The 14,871-nt window shown below is 31.3% G+C and overlaps 2 protein-coding genes across 3 annotated transcripts; one reads left to right on the plus strand and one right to left on the minus strand.

Moving 5' to 3' along the window:
- The first annotated feature begins 1,714 nt into the window (after positions 1–1,714).
- Positions 1,715–5,556, plus strand: SAG29 (senescence-associated gene 29). Its single transcript, XM_039019870.2, has 6 exons — positions 1,715–1,909; positions 2,609–2,645; positions 3,204–3,414; positions 3,590–3,751; positions 4,927–5,046; positions 5,145–5,556. The coding sequence occupies exons 1-6, from the start codon at positions 1,858–1,860 to the stop codon at positions 5,364–5,366; spliced, it is 804 nt and encodes a 267-aa protein (XP_038875798.2). The 5' UTR covers positions 1,715–1,857; the 3' UTR covers positions 5,367–5,556.
- Positions 5,557–6,743: 1,187 nt separating this feature from the next.
- PBS1 (Protein kinase superfamily protein) lies at positions 6,744–12,992 on the minus strand. Of its 2 annotated transcripts, XM_039018452.2 has the most exons (5): positions 12,020–12,992; positions 11,240–11,445; positions 9,881–10,070; positions 7,840–8,231; positions 6,744–7,752 (listed from the first exon to the last, which is right to left on the minus strand). In XM_039018452.2, the coding sequence occupies exons 1-5, from the start codon at positions 12,138–12,140 to the stop codon at positions 7,258–7,260; spliced, it is 1,404 nt and encodes a 467-aa protein (XP_038874380.1). In that variant the 5' UTR covers positions 12,141–12,992; the 3' UTR covers positions 6,744–7,257. The 2 variants fall into 2 exon arrangements, with proteins under 2 accessions (XP_038874380.1, XP_090164376.1); XM_090308250.1 differs by lacking the exon at positions 11,240–11,445 and having other exon boundaries at positions 12,020–12,608.
- Positions 12,993–14,871: the final 1,879 nt, after the last annotated feature.

The following is a 14,871-nucleotide window of genomic DNA, read 5'->3' on the forward strand; positions in this document are numbered from 1 at the left end:
GTAAATCCTCATATCATAATTGATAAAAACTCGATAAATATGTGACACATTGCTAAATTTTAAAATCAAAATTCCGCATGCATTACTCAAATTAGAAGTTACAGATTATAATGTATAAATTAAATCGAAATTTATGATGTCATCATATGTGACAAAAATAAATTTAACATCTAGAAAACCTATTATTAAATGACAGACACATCTTTTTCTCAATAAAATAAATTAAAATAATACAGATACATATCTTGAGAGCAATGTATGTGAAGTATTATAGCTTCAGCTTGGTTTATAGCGATTTACCTTTTAGTTGCAATTCATCTTAATTTTAATTGTTTTTATTAAAATTCCAAAAATATTTTAAAGAAATTACATCTAGGTCGTACTCTTTTATTAAGGTTTACCTAGCTAGCACAATTTAACATAAACTTAAAGTTTAAATACTATTTTAATCTCTATATTTTATTTTTAAAATTGATATATATTACAAATTTAGTAAAAAGAAAAAAAAATTGAGTTGAGTTCTTAGAATAACCTGTGAGTCACATTTTTAAGGCATTATTTTAGCTGAAAATCAGAAAATTAATAAAGTTAAAATTATAGTATATATATTACAAAAATAAATAATTAACTAACCATCATGGATTGGCCTAGTAGTAGGAACATAAAAAATGGGCAAATCAACTACTATCAAAATAACAGCTGAATATGAAATAATATGTACAACTGAATCTAATAGCATAAGACTAAGACTAAGAGATCATGGAATCACTTCATGGTGGACACCTATCTAGAATTTAATATCATATAAGTTTCTTGACACTCAAATGTTATAGAGTTGGGCAAAATGTAATTGTTTTCATAAATTATAGATGTCTTGTATATGTATTTTCTTTTCTAAAAAAATCATATTTTTCTTAAACTTTGGATTGTATCAATTAAAACTTCCAATAATTATATCAATTTAAATTCTAACTTTTATAAATGAATCAAATTAGACACTTTATTAATAATTTATATAGTTACGTTAACTTCATTCCGTTTAAAATAATCTCAAACTCACGTAATAAAATTATTCACTTAAAAGAATCACATCAAAGTAACAAGAAAAATTATGGCAACTATTTTCTAAATAAATATAGAAAAATAGAAGAAAACGATGAAATGAAAAACCACTAAAATTTAATTTTTTTAAAATTCATTTTTAACTATTTAAATCCAACGTTTCTATATAGTTATTTAAAGAAGTGTTACACATGTATAGAAGTTGAGCATTCAAAGTTTAAAAACAAAATTATTAATAAATGAGTAAATTTGATTCACTTATAAAAGATTAAAGGTTTAAATTGATACAACTACTGACGGTAGATTTTACTTTCAAAATTTAAGTATATAAATTGATATTTTTTTTTCGTATTATATTACAAACAAAATTGATTACTAAATGCACGTCTATTGTGATAGTCTCATTCAATAATTTCGTAAAACTAAAAAAAAAAAAAAAAAAAAAAAAAAAAAAAAAAAAAAAAAAAAAAGAAGAGTTCGTAAGAGATGTGTGGGAGTAAGCAAAGGTGCACATATGGGTTGGATGCATGATTTTGTGGTAACTTACCTACCAATTCTCCACCTGTATTCAACTTTTCTCTCTCTCTTTCTATACAATCACTTTTCATTCTATATAAATCAAATATCTCCAAATGCTTCTTCTCAATATCATCATCTTCTGTTTTGAGAGAGGGCAAAGGAGAGATAAGGCAAGAAACAGAGGAGAGAGAGAGAGAGAGAGAGGTTAGGGTTTCTTGCCCAGCCAACCTCTCCTTCACACAACAATTACAACAACAAGCTTTCAAGGCAGAAAAAATGGCCATTTTTCACACTCCTCATCTCTTAGTTTTCACATTTGGCATTCTTGGTAATCATTAACCCATTCACATTTTTTTTCCTTTACCCCAACCTAGTATGAATCTCCAACCTCGTTTTATTCCGTTGCACCTAATTTCATGCTCCTTTCATTTATGTACAAAGAATTTTTTTAAAAAAAATTATCATAAAAAATTATCACATGACAGTTTTTTATTTGACAATTATCTGGACTGCACAAAGATAAATGCAACTACTTTGAATATTTTCCTTATTTAATATCTTTTGTTAAATAAGGGTGAATTTGAATAATAATTTTTTACCAAAATATTATAACTATTTGTCTGCTTGAATTAAAAAATATGATCTAAATAATAATCACCGTTTAATATCAGCTAAATAAGATAATGAATGTATCCCATTCAAGAAATGGTCTCTTCCCGTGACTTTCTTTGAAGACCCTTTTGATAATAATTCTTAAAATCAAATCTTACAAAAACAAACCCAAAAATCTATTTTCTTTGTTATCGTGTTATCAAAGAGAAAAATATACCCTTGGTGGGACTGTATTTCTTCTAATTATATAATAACTATTATTGTTTTTATTTATTTAAGTTAATGGTTGTAAAAATGAGAATCAAACTAAACAATTTTTTTTTTAAAAAAAAAAGCATTAATTAATTAATTAATTAGTGAGGCTTGTCACATGCATTAATGGTTTCTCAACTAACTTGAAAATTTTCCGTTGCAGGTAACATCGTTTCCTTCTTTGTCTACTTAGCTCCTTTGTAAGTTTCTCTCTCCTCTTATCCCAATCTCCACTTCTCAATTTCCGTTCTCTTTTAACAATAAAGAATTGTTTGAGATGCTAAGATGATATAAGATGTGAGAAGTTCTAATGTCTGGAGAGTTTTGATCGAATATAAACAATCGAGTATATTCAAGCACTGAGATGGTATAGTATACACGGAAGAAAAATGATGGTGAAATACGAAACACGTTCTGAAAATGGGTCCACAAACAATTAAAATCAGTGAGATAGAATAATGAATCTTCAAACACTGAGATGATATAGGATGTGGGGATATATCATCTCATGTTAGCACCCAAACAGCCTCTAATAAATTTGCCGACACACTCATCATGGGAATTTCTCACTAAAAGGGCATTTGTAGAATTAAATACAATAAAATATATTATTGAAAGTATATGTATTTTTTATTTTTTTTTTTTAGTGTCTCTTTCATACATCTAATAGTTCAGCATTCCTACAAGCAACGAGAAAATAAAGAAAAATAAGGGCATTAAATGGTTGAATTGAAATCTTTTTTCCATTCTCTTCTCAGACCGACATTTTACCGAATATGGAAAAAGAAGTCCACGGAGGGCTTCCACGCCCTACCGTATCTAGTGGCGCTCTTCAGCTCCGCCCTTTGGCTCTACTATGCCTTCCTCAAAACCAACACTTTTCTTCTCATCACCATCAACTCCTTTGGCTGCATCGTTGAGTTTGCCTATTTCATCGTTTTCATCATATTCGCTGCCAACCCAGACAGGGTTAGTCTTTATATTCTTAACATTCTCTCTCGTCTTCATATTAACTAGGGAAAAAATATACATTATTACAAGATCATTTTAAAACAAAAATCTCCTCTTTTAATACCATGTTAAATTATTATTAATCGTGAAAATACATTCGATGATTATTATTATTTTCTTTTCTTTGGGGCAGATGTTGACTATAAGAATCTTTGCTGTGATGAACATGGGACTTTTTGGATTGATCCTTGTGGCCATTCACTTCATTTCCAAACCTTCAAATCGTGTTGATGTTATGGGTTGGATTTGTGTTGCTGTTTCTGTCTCTGTTTTTGCAGCTCCTTTAAGCATTTTGGTGAGTATTTATTTCATTTTCTTTCCATTATTATAGAAATTTTTTATATAATACGGATCCTTACTATATTATCTCATAATTCTAAATCTAATACTCATATAGTTGAAAATATAAATGATGCTAGTACTATAAAGTTTCTCCATTCTCCTAAAAAAAGTCCCTTTTGTTTAAATTAAAGGAACCTGTAAATTATTGTATCTACTCATCTATTTGGAGTTATGGTTTCAAAAATTATCCCATGATCGCAATAATTGCATTAATAATTAAGCAATTCCTTCTCTATTACTTGATTAAGTAACTTTTTTTTGTCTAATTACCTAGGCTAAAATACAAATTGAACTTTCAAGTTTTGTATATATTTCAAATTAGAATTAGTTAGAATTGAAGTTGTTATGAATTTAACTTCTATTACAATTTATATCTAATAAATCAAATGATTTTCAAAAAATCTAAAATTTGTCAAGAATCTATTCGATACAAAATTAAAAATTAAAAAGACAATTAAACACAAAATCGAGAAAGGTATTTGTAAAACAATACAACTTTGGTCTTTTTTGTTAATGTAGAGTAAATTTATAAAAAATACTTTTTGGTTCTTAAGTTTTGAGTTTAGTTTCTATTTAGTCATAGGTTTCAAAATTTTATACTTTAGTTCTCAAGTTTAGAGTTTGGCTTCGATTTAGTCCTTAAGTTTCAAAATATTATAGTTTTACCATTAAGATTTGAGTTTTATTTCAATTTGGTTTCTTAAGTTTCAAGATTTACATTTTTTATCTCTATTTTCACTAAATTCACACTTTCAATCTTTGACATTAATGTCTATTGATTAATTTAAAATAATTATAAAGTGAGATATTAAATTTAATTTTAATAATAACAGAAAATAGCGAAACTTAATTAATTATAATTCTTTTAAATTAACTAATTGACATTACCAGTAAAGATATAAATTGAGTATTTAATGAAAATTCAAATTTAAAAATGTAGATTTTGAAACCTAAGAACTAAATTGAAACGAAATTAGATTTCAACAACGAAATTGTAACATTTTGAAACTTAGAAACTTAGAGATTAAAATTAAAACCAAACTCGAAATTTTAAAAGAAAGAAGCCCAAAATTTTTATTTTCTTCCCCAAATAATAAGTGGATATCATTGACATAACTTTGATTGCAGAGACAAGTGATGGCAACAAAGAGTGTTGAGTTTATGCCATTTACACTCTCATTCTTCCTTACATTGAGTGCCATCATGTGGTTTGCTTATGGCCTTTTCTTGAACGACATATGCATTGCTGTAAGTAAAATATTTACCTTATTTTATTGAATATATCGTTCTTTGGGTCTATGTACTTTCAAAATTATTAAATTAACAAAAAAAATTATTGCGAACAGATTCCAAATGTGTTAGGGTTCATATTGGGATTGCTTCAAATGGTGGTATATGCAATTTATAGAAAGAGGAAGATAATGGAGGAGAAACTGCCAGAACAAGTAGTAGTAAAAAGCATAGCAATTTCTGAGGTTTATGCTATGAAGCCCAACGGAAATGATGCACAAATTAAGGAAGTCATAATAATAAAGAAGGAAACTGAAGAAGAAGACAATCAACTGTGACAAAAGCAATAATAATCAATTTGTGTATATTTTCATTTCTATATACAATTGGGAGTGAACACAACAGCAACAAGAAGAAGATGATGATTGATACATCATCATCAATCACCCAAAAGATGGCTTTTCTCTCTCCTTTCCTCCAACTTTTATCTATTACTATTATAATTAATTACATCCTATTGTTTTCTCACTTCTTTTCTCCTTCATGTTTGTTTATCAAGTTCAAATTATAAATTTAGTTTATGAATTTTGACTCTTTACATACATGTTTTTGCATAATTCTATGTTATGTTGTACCAAAGTATCTAATGTTGAATTTTATGTTTGATGAAATAGGAAACTAATTTCAATTTTGTGTATAATAGATCTACAAATTTAAAAACTTTGAAAGTTTAAGGATTAAATTAATAATTTAGAAAGTTTAAAGACCAAATCGTTTGAAAGTTTTGGGATTAAAATTGTTGTTTAAATGAAGATTAATCATGTTGATGAAAGAAGTATATATACAGAATTGAGTTGGGTGACAAGGCACATTTCAATTGCTTTCATTAAGCCATATCAACATTGCACAACATGCCAAAAGAACTAATATTTGTCTAACAAACTGATAGTGATAGGTCAATGGTAATTACAAAGGCTTATGCATGTAAGAGAAAAGAAAGAGTGTGTGAGCGTGAGCGTGAGTGAGGGATAATTAATTATGTGTATTGGTGAGTTATATAGCGAATTATCTTATTTGGTAGGATATTTGAATCCATCATTTCAGTATTCTATGTGAGAATTAGGAGAGGTAGGAAGCTCTCTCATCTTCCTTGTTATATTGCTATATGATCATAAATAAAATTATTGTTCAACACGACTAAATTTCGGTAGTATCAAATCGACGGTCATTTTTCTTCTTTGTGACCTTCGTTACATTGGTATATGGTGAGAAAGATGGAAAGTAGAATTATAAGTCGAAAGAAAAATGTTGAACACCAAGACTAACGAACAAACGAAACCAAACTCAAGTGATGAATGTCATGAGGAGATGACCAAAAGGTGCTTGTTGAATTGAATATACTTAAACCATTGTTTGAAGGAGTTGCAATAGGTTAACCCCTCAGATGTTCCTGCATTCGTTATGAGTTCTTCAACATGTCTTTTGATGCGTATGACTAGAGATGTTCATGGGACGGAACAAGGTCGGGGATGGCTTCCCCACTCCCCGTTCCCCATTCCCTATATCATTCTTCATCCCCCTCCCCACTCCTAGATTAGTATTTAGGCTGAATTTGTTGTTTCAGTTTTATTGTATATGTAAAGAAGCTAAGTGAAAGTAAGTTAGGTGCATTGGTATGAAATTTGAGGGGGAAAAAAAAGAACACCAGCTTGTGGTTTATGGGAAGAAGAAAATAGCAAAATTGGCTGATTGAAACAGTTTTGTATCTCTTTGGTTGTACTACCAAGTTCATCATACAGGACATAAGCAAATCAAAAATGCCAAGCCTGAGGTTTTCAATTCTTTTTTCTTTTCCTTCTGAGTCTATCTCTCTCTACATTCTCCTCCACCATGCTTGCCTTTTCTTCTTCTTCTTCTTTTCTTCTTCTTCCTCATGTGTAGGTAAGGGAATTCATAAAAGAGGAAATTTTTAACTGAACAAAGTTGAGAAAAAGTGTCGATCAAAGTCCCTTTAAGGATCAACCCAACCCCTACATCAATTGCTTTGCTGCTCAAAATGACACGGAGTAGCAGCCTACAAGCAACGACTTAGAAGCTTGAATAAGCCCTCCTAACATCGGAACTTCTTTGTTCTTACTCGAGTGATCAAACATAGTGCAGGAAAGAAGGAGACGGACTGGTAACAGAGGTGATCATTCCTTTTGCATCTCTTCTTCTAATTGCATTTACTTATCCATTAGAGCCATCAAAACTGCCTTGTGTACTCTGTCGTCTTTTTTCACGCCAATTCTCTCCCCACATCTTGGCCTCAGCGACTGCACGCTCTCTGTCTAAATCCCTATTCAAAATCCTAGCAGTCTCCCTTGGGGAGTCATCCTTCTCGGGACCATCTAATGGCCACCTTCGTCCAGATGCCCCCCCTTCTTCATTCTTTACCACCCCTCCACCTTTCTCGTCTCTGTTCCGTCTTTCATCCCGATCACCGGAAGCTCTCTGAGCAGCAGCAGCAGTACCTGAAGGAGAACTTGGATCGTAGGATTGATTTGCTAAATAAGACAGGGCAGTAACCACATCTCCAATGAGCGGGCGGGCTGCAGCCTGTTCTTGAGTACACATGGATGCCACAGCTAAAGCCTGGTAAAGACCTCGCATGGGATACCGCCCCTGCAACTGTGGATCAGCCAATTTTGAGAATCTTCTGCGATCGTTAAAAAATGGGCGCGCCTGCATTGTATAAAACAAGACCAATTATAATTAGCACGCAACAAAACATGATTGAAGCTGCTGAAAAAAATAGCATATACATCTTACCCATGTGACAAGGTTCTGTTCTCCTTGGGGTCGGGTGCTATCAATGGCTCTCCGTCCAGTAATCAACTCTAAGAAGACAACACCGAAACTATAAACATCAGACTTGACAGTTAATTGTCCAGTCATGGCGTATTCGGGAGCACAGTAACCATAAGTTCCCATGACCCTGGTGGAAACGTGAGATTTATCTCCAACAGGGCCAAGCTTTGCAAGGCCAAAATCAGAAAGCTTTGGATGGTATCCCTCATCAAGTAATATATTGGAAGATTTGAAGTCTCTATAAATAACTGGAGGGTTGGCCTTGTCATGCAAGTACTCTAAACCCCTGGCTGCACCAGCAGCTATTTTCATTCTTGTGTTCCAATCTAGGGGTTCCTTCTCAGGTGGAATTTCTGAGTAAGAAGAAAAAAATCATCATCAAGATACAATGACATAAGCTAAAAGTACTTAAAGTTTGCTTTGGAAGTAAAGTAACATTCTTCATGGAGAAAATTACAAGGGAGAACAAGAAATTCTCTCAAAATCCAGCAGAATCCCATTCCCATTGGCAGTATACATGCATATATAAAGTAATAATTATAGAGATCTTTAGAAAGAGATCTTTATAAGAAGGTAAAAACCTGACAAAGTATAAAGCACGATTCCCAATTGGTAAGCCCTAAGCTAAAAATAAAATATTTCTATTGGTTCATTCTTTTTGGGAGGATAAGGAATGTCATTCCAATTCTCCCATTTTAGAGGGTACCACTACCATTTTTTCTCACCTTTTGTTACCTTTTTCTATCAACTTTGATTCTGATTCTAAACATTAGTAAACAATGCCATGATAGTCCTCTACATTTAGATTCTGATTCTAAAACAACTTTAGTAAAAAGACAATATTAGAAATTTTATTAACTTGCTACAATTTTTATTCATGTTCTTCCTTATTCCTATTATCTATTAAGTAAATGGAATTAATATGATCAAGCATATAACAACACTCCTCTCAAGCATATTTCTAAGTGGCTGCACGAAACAATTAAATGAAAAGATTGATATGACAGATTTACTACATTTTGTTCATAAACTAGACTAGCAAGTTATCACAACACACATCTCTCAAATTCCAACACATGTATAATTTCACATTGTAACAACACTGATGATATGGCCAAATAGACAAGCTTACAAAATTCATAAAAATGGATAACATTGGAAATAACAAGGAATTTTTTCCTTAAAAATCACATAACCACATGCAAGATAAAGTTCCCGAGACATGGACCTCCCTTCACCCCTTTCCAAGAAGCTCAATAACTTCAAGAATGTCGCAAGGGGGAGATTATGAACAACAGACAGTAAATAAGTCAACAAGAGGTCCTCTTTTCTATGTAGTCATAGATTACCTGGAAATTTATCTCGTATTTAGATGAAAATTACTTCCAAAAACTAAAAAGAAAAGGTTTGTTTTGATTTCAACAGTATTCTTTGATTTCCACATAAAACTCATGTCAGTTCATAACATGAGACTTGTTATTTCAGCACAAACAAGTAATGTTGATCCAGAAAAACTTATTTCAGCGCATAACATGAGACTTCACTTTGGTTACTTCAACCCCATCTCCAAAAACAGTCCTTTGGTCCATCTAGCATGCTCTTTCATCAGATAGAATGGTCTTTGAATAACAGCTTTAGGGCAATAGAAATCTAGCTGCCATTTGGTATAAGTTAGGAATAGTAGATCTAAAAGGTAACCTAATAGTAACGAGGTATGCTTTCTCCAAGAGCCCACATCAGGCTAACAAATTCATAAAAATTCTGTCTCAACCTTTCTCAAAGTATGTTCTAGGCTATATCTAATCTTAAATTAACAAGAAAAGTGGAAATATAGTGTGGAATGACAAAAGTGCAAGTGGGAGCTAAGAGTGGCTTACAATCAAAACATTAGATCTAAATTCAAATTTCGTGCTAAATTGTAGGGTGTGACGAACAAAGGACTTCTAACAAGATAATACATATATTGAATTTTTATTCACATGTGGCTCAGGAGAAATGTTACCATGAAGATGATCTTCCAATGATCCCAAAGGCATGAACTCATACACAAGAAGCCGTTGATCTCCATCAGCACAGTAACCAATCAGATTCACCAAATTTGGATGATGTAGAAGGCTAAGCATGAGAACTTCCACAAGAAATTCTCTGTTGCCTTGAAGACCATTCCTATCCAACTGTTTTACAGCAACAATCTGCAGCAAAATATACAGATCAGAAATTTCCATTGAAAGAGGAAGATTGCTCAAAAGTTAATTCTGATTCCCTCCCAATGCACAAAGATCAAGACTAATTTTTGGACGTAACTAAAGCCGCCTATAATTATTGGAAGATCAATCCACAGTTCAGTAGATAGTGTATAAAATAATATCGTAAAGGAATTATTCAGTTCTCAGACATATACATCTATAAATCTATTGGTCCTTAAATTTATGTCATTAAATTCAGTTAAAATAGTACCACAATTCATCTTGGCCACATCAATTTTCCCTTGGAAGTTAATCAAGTGTAATAGCTTCAGGGCATAAAATAGTACAATATAACCTAATTAAATGCTTATAGCTTCAATCTTATTATAAAAAATATAAAAACTAAAATAAAATAAAATAATACTAATACCTTCAGCTTGAATGCCAAAATATGAGAGGAAAATGGCCATTAGCAATTTATATAAAATATTAAACTAAAAATAAAAATAAAAAATTTAAAAATCCGAACTCCTGAGAACATTTAATATGGCAGGAAAATTGTATAATTATTTCAGATGGGATGTAGATCCCTATCATGATCTTTGGTGCCAGTTTAAGAAGGTAAAATTTTCAAGTTAAAGTCCTACAATTTATACATATATGAATATATATGTGTGACAAGACATGTCGATTTTAGATAGTAGTTCTGCATGGATACGAGTTGTGCAAGTCTGGAAGACTTAAATTCGTTCTTAACAATCTGATTCCTCCTTTCTGCTACAAGTAATAAATCAACTCCAAACTATTTTTCTGGCCTAAGGAACTTCTAAGCTACTTAAAAGAAACAATATTTTGTTTTTGACAACAATAACTAGCTAACATAATATAAGTTCTAGATGACTCATCATTTCTTCAAATAGATAATTGATATTAATTTCATCCTCCTTACAAGTCCTTAATGGATATGTATCTTGCAGATCATGAAGACTAATTCTCATGTCTCCTTTCCCTTCAAGTAAAAGGTCAATTCCAAACTATTTTCCCAGCATAAGATAATCTGAATTTACTTTGGGGAAAGAGCAAACAAGAATATCCAAGTCTAACATATAATTGAAATTTGTATGCTCATGCCTGTAACAGTATATATTTGATGTCTTAAAATATAGACACACAACCTGGCCTGTGCTTTCGAGCCGCCCTTTGTATACACGTCCAAATCCTCCTTCCCCAATAAAACACTCTGGTCTAAAATTCTTCGTCGCAATTGCAAGTTCCCGAAAAGTGAATGTTTGAGCAGAAATGTTGACAAGAGGCGTATCCTTTGGAATCTGCTGTTCCCTTTTGGAACCTCCATTACTTTTCGATCTAAGTTTGTCTATTCCTGGAAGCAAAACATATCATCGGAGCAATTAAGTAACAGATCCATTTGAAGCATGCAGCCCTCCTACCAATCTAAATTTTAGGATCTGACCTCCGAAAAATTAGGGAAAGAGATTTGGAGTATTAAACTCCATTTGCAGAAAAGATCATGAAGCCACTATCGAAAAGTGGAAGAATCTAATACTGGAAAACCCTATTGACTAGCATACAAACATGATTGATGCAGAATACAAAAAAATGGATGAACACAATTGCCAGATTTGGTGACCTATCAAGTAATTGATTGCGACTCTGATCCCTATTACAAACCCATCAGTTAGATAAATCATACTACAGAATTCACCATGATTCCTCAAATGAAAAGAACACAAGTCTATCAAATTTAAGAAAATCTACTGGGGTCCACTAATAGTAGCTCCACAAAATTTTTTCCATCGAATCAAAACCTTTCATAGACTAACAAGAAGCAAGTAAAGGAACAACAATGAAGAATCGTTTAAACTTAGATCAAGAACACACGGATTTTTCAGCAGAGACAATCCAGATCAAGAACAAGAGAGAAGAGAGAAACTCACCAGAAGGCAATTTGGCAATGTTCGGTGGAACCATTGGATGGTCTTGCTTACCATCATCGCTTTCCTTTTCAGGATTCAACTTCTCCTCTTCCCTCGAATCGAAACAAGGAAAACAACCCATATCCTCAAATCAAAAACCCAATCCTCAAAATCCTTTTACTCCCCAAAAACACAATAACAAACGGAAGAATTGATCTTAAACGCCGCCAGACTCGATCAAAAACTCAAAATCCAATCCAATTACCACGAAAAACAAAGAAATCACATCAAAGGTCAGTCCAAATCTGTCCGTTCCTAAAAATTTTCAGTCCCCCAGAAGGTTCCCCCGATCGGGTAGGTGAAAAAAACGAAGAAACAAACAGAGAGAAAGAGAAAGTAGAAGAATCAAAACAGTATAGAAATACGAATAAAGGATGTTGAAGAGAAGAGAAGAGAAGAGGGCGAGGGTCGTTAAGGAAAAACTAAAGGTTTCGTGTGAGATAGATTAACTGAGTTTGTACAGTGAAAATGAAGAGCCAGAAGAAGAAGAGCCGGCTTTGCTTTGAACTCTATTCGGCTTCCACACGCCCTTGTAATTACAGCAACCCCATTTATTCAATTAACAAAACAGAATAAAAAAATCAAGTGGAAAAGGGGGAAAAAGGTAAAGAAAATCCCATCTCAAATTCACATCCACTGTTCCATGAATAATTGAATAATGATCCAATTATGCATTCATTTCTTTGAATTGTTTTGTTGGGTCGCGTTTATCAGAGAGACCGAACACAGGGTTAAACTGAAGCAGTGAATAAAAGAGATACCTCAAATGGCGGGACTGGTGGATTCCACCTTCAACTCATCTCTTTGTTTATTCAAAGCTTTCATTTTTTTTTTCTCTCTCTCTCTTCAATTTCTTCCCTTTTTTGCGTTCTTCTGACGCTGATTTCAATTCAACCAATCACACCATTTCCATCATCACCATCGGATTCAAATCGGACGGTTTTCGATACACTTTCCGGTTTTATTCGTGATCAAAAAAATGAAAACTTTTCAAAATTTTCAAGTAATCGAATGAAATTCCACAGCCAAAATATCGTTTTTCCACAGATTTTTTCGAACTATCAAATATTTGACCACTACGAGCAGCTAAACACAATATAGTAGTCTCGTTAAATAATTTTAATAAAAAAATTTTCATTGAGGATACTTTTTAATACTCTCAAGGAGTGAAAGCTTTCTTTGATTTTTCCTTACTAGAGAAGACAAATATTAATTACAATTACATACTTCATTAAGTGGATGTAGTATCACTTATCAGTGACGAGTATTCAATTATCATTGTTTATTATAGAAAAACAAAAGATAGCTTAATTTTAGGACCATTTTATTTTAATCTTATCTTCTATTGTTCATCTTTTTTCCTACTAGATTCTCGCTCATTTCTTTTACTCTATTTATCTAGTTTCTCGCATCTTTCTCATTTTGAACTTTATTTTTCATGTTTATAACTTTTTCCCTTCCCTACATTCTTGCTCTTTACTCCTTTACTGCTTTCTCACTCCTTTTTTAAACTCATTTTTCCCTTGCCTTTTTCCTTTTTTCTTTCTTTCTTTCTTTCTTTCTTCATAAGTTAGTTAAAAGCTATGGATCCTGTTATAACATCAACAAAGTCAACTCAATGGCATCCAAAACTTTGTTTAAGAATATGAATTGTAAAAGATTTAATACATCCTAATTTATTAGTTTAAACTTTTAAGATAAAATAAACACAAATATAAGGAGAAATTATTTGTTATAACTTAAATATATTGTAGTATAAAATAAATTAGCATTTTAGGCATATAACCATTTTGAATTTTTGTTTTTGTTTTTTTTTAAAAAAAAAATTAAATATGTAATAATTGTGTCCTTATATTATATTTTCTAGAAAGGTTATAGAGATAGACAAATACGTCAAGGAAATAAAATTGTACAGTGATGATTTTTTAAAAGATTGGAAGAGTATTTAGAGAGTCCAGAGGTAGAGGATGAGATGTTTGCTAGGAAGAATATTAGTTAGAAATTTTGAAAAATAAAATATGTTTCCTTCAAAATGCACTATTTATTTTTCTTTTTCTTCTCTCTTTCACATATCTCCCCAACTTTTTTTTTTCCTCTTTAAATTACTTTTCCTCATACGAATTTTTCTTTAAAATTTCTCTCTTAAAAAAAATCATATTCAATATATTGAAAATTTTAAAAGTCAACCCGAATATTACTAAGTTGATTAAGATATTATATTATCGATTAAAAGGTATCAAATATTCGATATTTTCTATCTTCACATGTTGAAATATGAAAACAACTTATTTCTAGTGATTTAAAAGATCGTTCTATTAGATCTTTTAATTTAAGAGGAAACTTTTGACTTTTACTTATGATTTTTTGTGAATGGGTCCATTTAAATTATAAATTTGATTATAGATTGCAATTATCCAAATTAAAATATAAAAACTTTTATGAACCAATCATAAATCATGCTTATAATTTCTAAAAAAACCATGCTTACAAAATTCAACTAACTAAACATTAGAAATTATGTTGAGCCCAATTATGAAAAGTAGTCAACCTAATCATACAATCGGAGAAATTAAAAACACTAATTAAACTAATTCATTACATTTATTAGAATTAAAATATAAAAAAGAATGTAATTTAAAGTTAAAAGATTCGACTCATCCTTCTTATATTGTCAAAAATAAATAAATAAATAATCTAATTGAGGCTAGTAATTGCATCAACTTTTTTTTAATACTTGCACCACTGATTCAAGTACTTGGTTTAAGTTGTAATGCCTATTTAAACTTTAAACGGATGAAATTAAAATTTAATTA

This window comes from Benincasa hispida, chromosome 12, assembly GCF_027475165.1.
Source record: "Benincasa hispida cultivar pf3 chromosome 12, pf3_genome.v1.1, whole genome shotgun sequence".
Taxonomy (NCBI): domain Eukaryota; kingdom Viridiplantae; phylum Streptophyta; class Magnoliopsida; order Cucurbitales; family Cucurbitaceae; genus Benincasa; species Benincasa hispida.

Coding starts and splice junctions, on each gene's coding strand:
- SAG29 (XM_039019870.2), top strand. CDS start 1,858: ATGGCCATTTTTCACACTCCTCATCTCTTAGTTTTCACATTTGGCATT. Junction 1,910..2,608: donor TTTCACATTTGGCATTCTTG/GTAATCATTAAC, acceptor TTTCCGTTGCAG/GTAACATCGTTTCCTTCTTT. Junction 3,415..3,589: donor TCGCTGCCAACCCAGACAGG/GTTAGTCTTTAT, acceptor TCTTTGGGGCAG/ATGTTGACTATAAGAATCTT.
- PBS1 (XM_039018452.2), bottom strand. CDS start 12,140: ATGGGTTGTTTTCCTTGTTTCGATTCGAGGGAAGAGGAGAAGTTGAAT. Junction 11,446..12,019: donor CATTGCCAAATTGCCTTCTG/GTGAGTTTCTCT, acceptor TTTTGCTTCCAG/GAATAGACAAACTTAGATCG. Junction 10,071..11,239: donor GGCTCGAAAGCACAGGCCAG/GTTGTGTGTCTA, acceptor ATTTTGCTGCAG/ATTGTTGCTGTAAAACAGTT.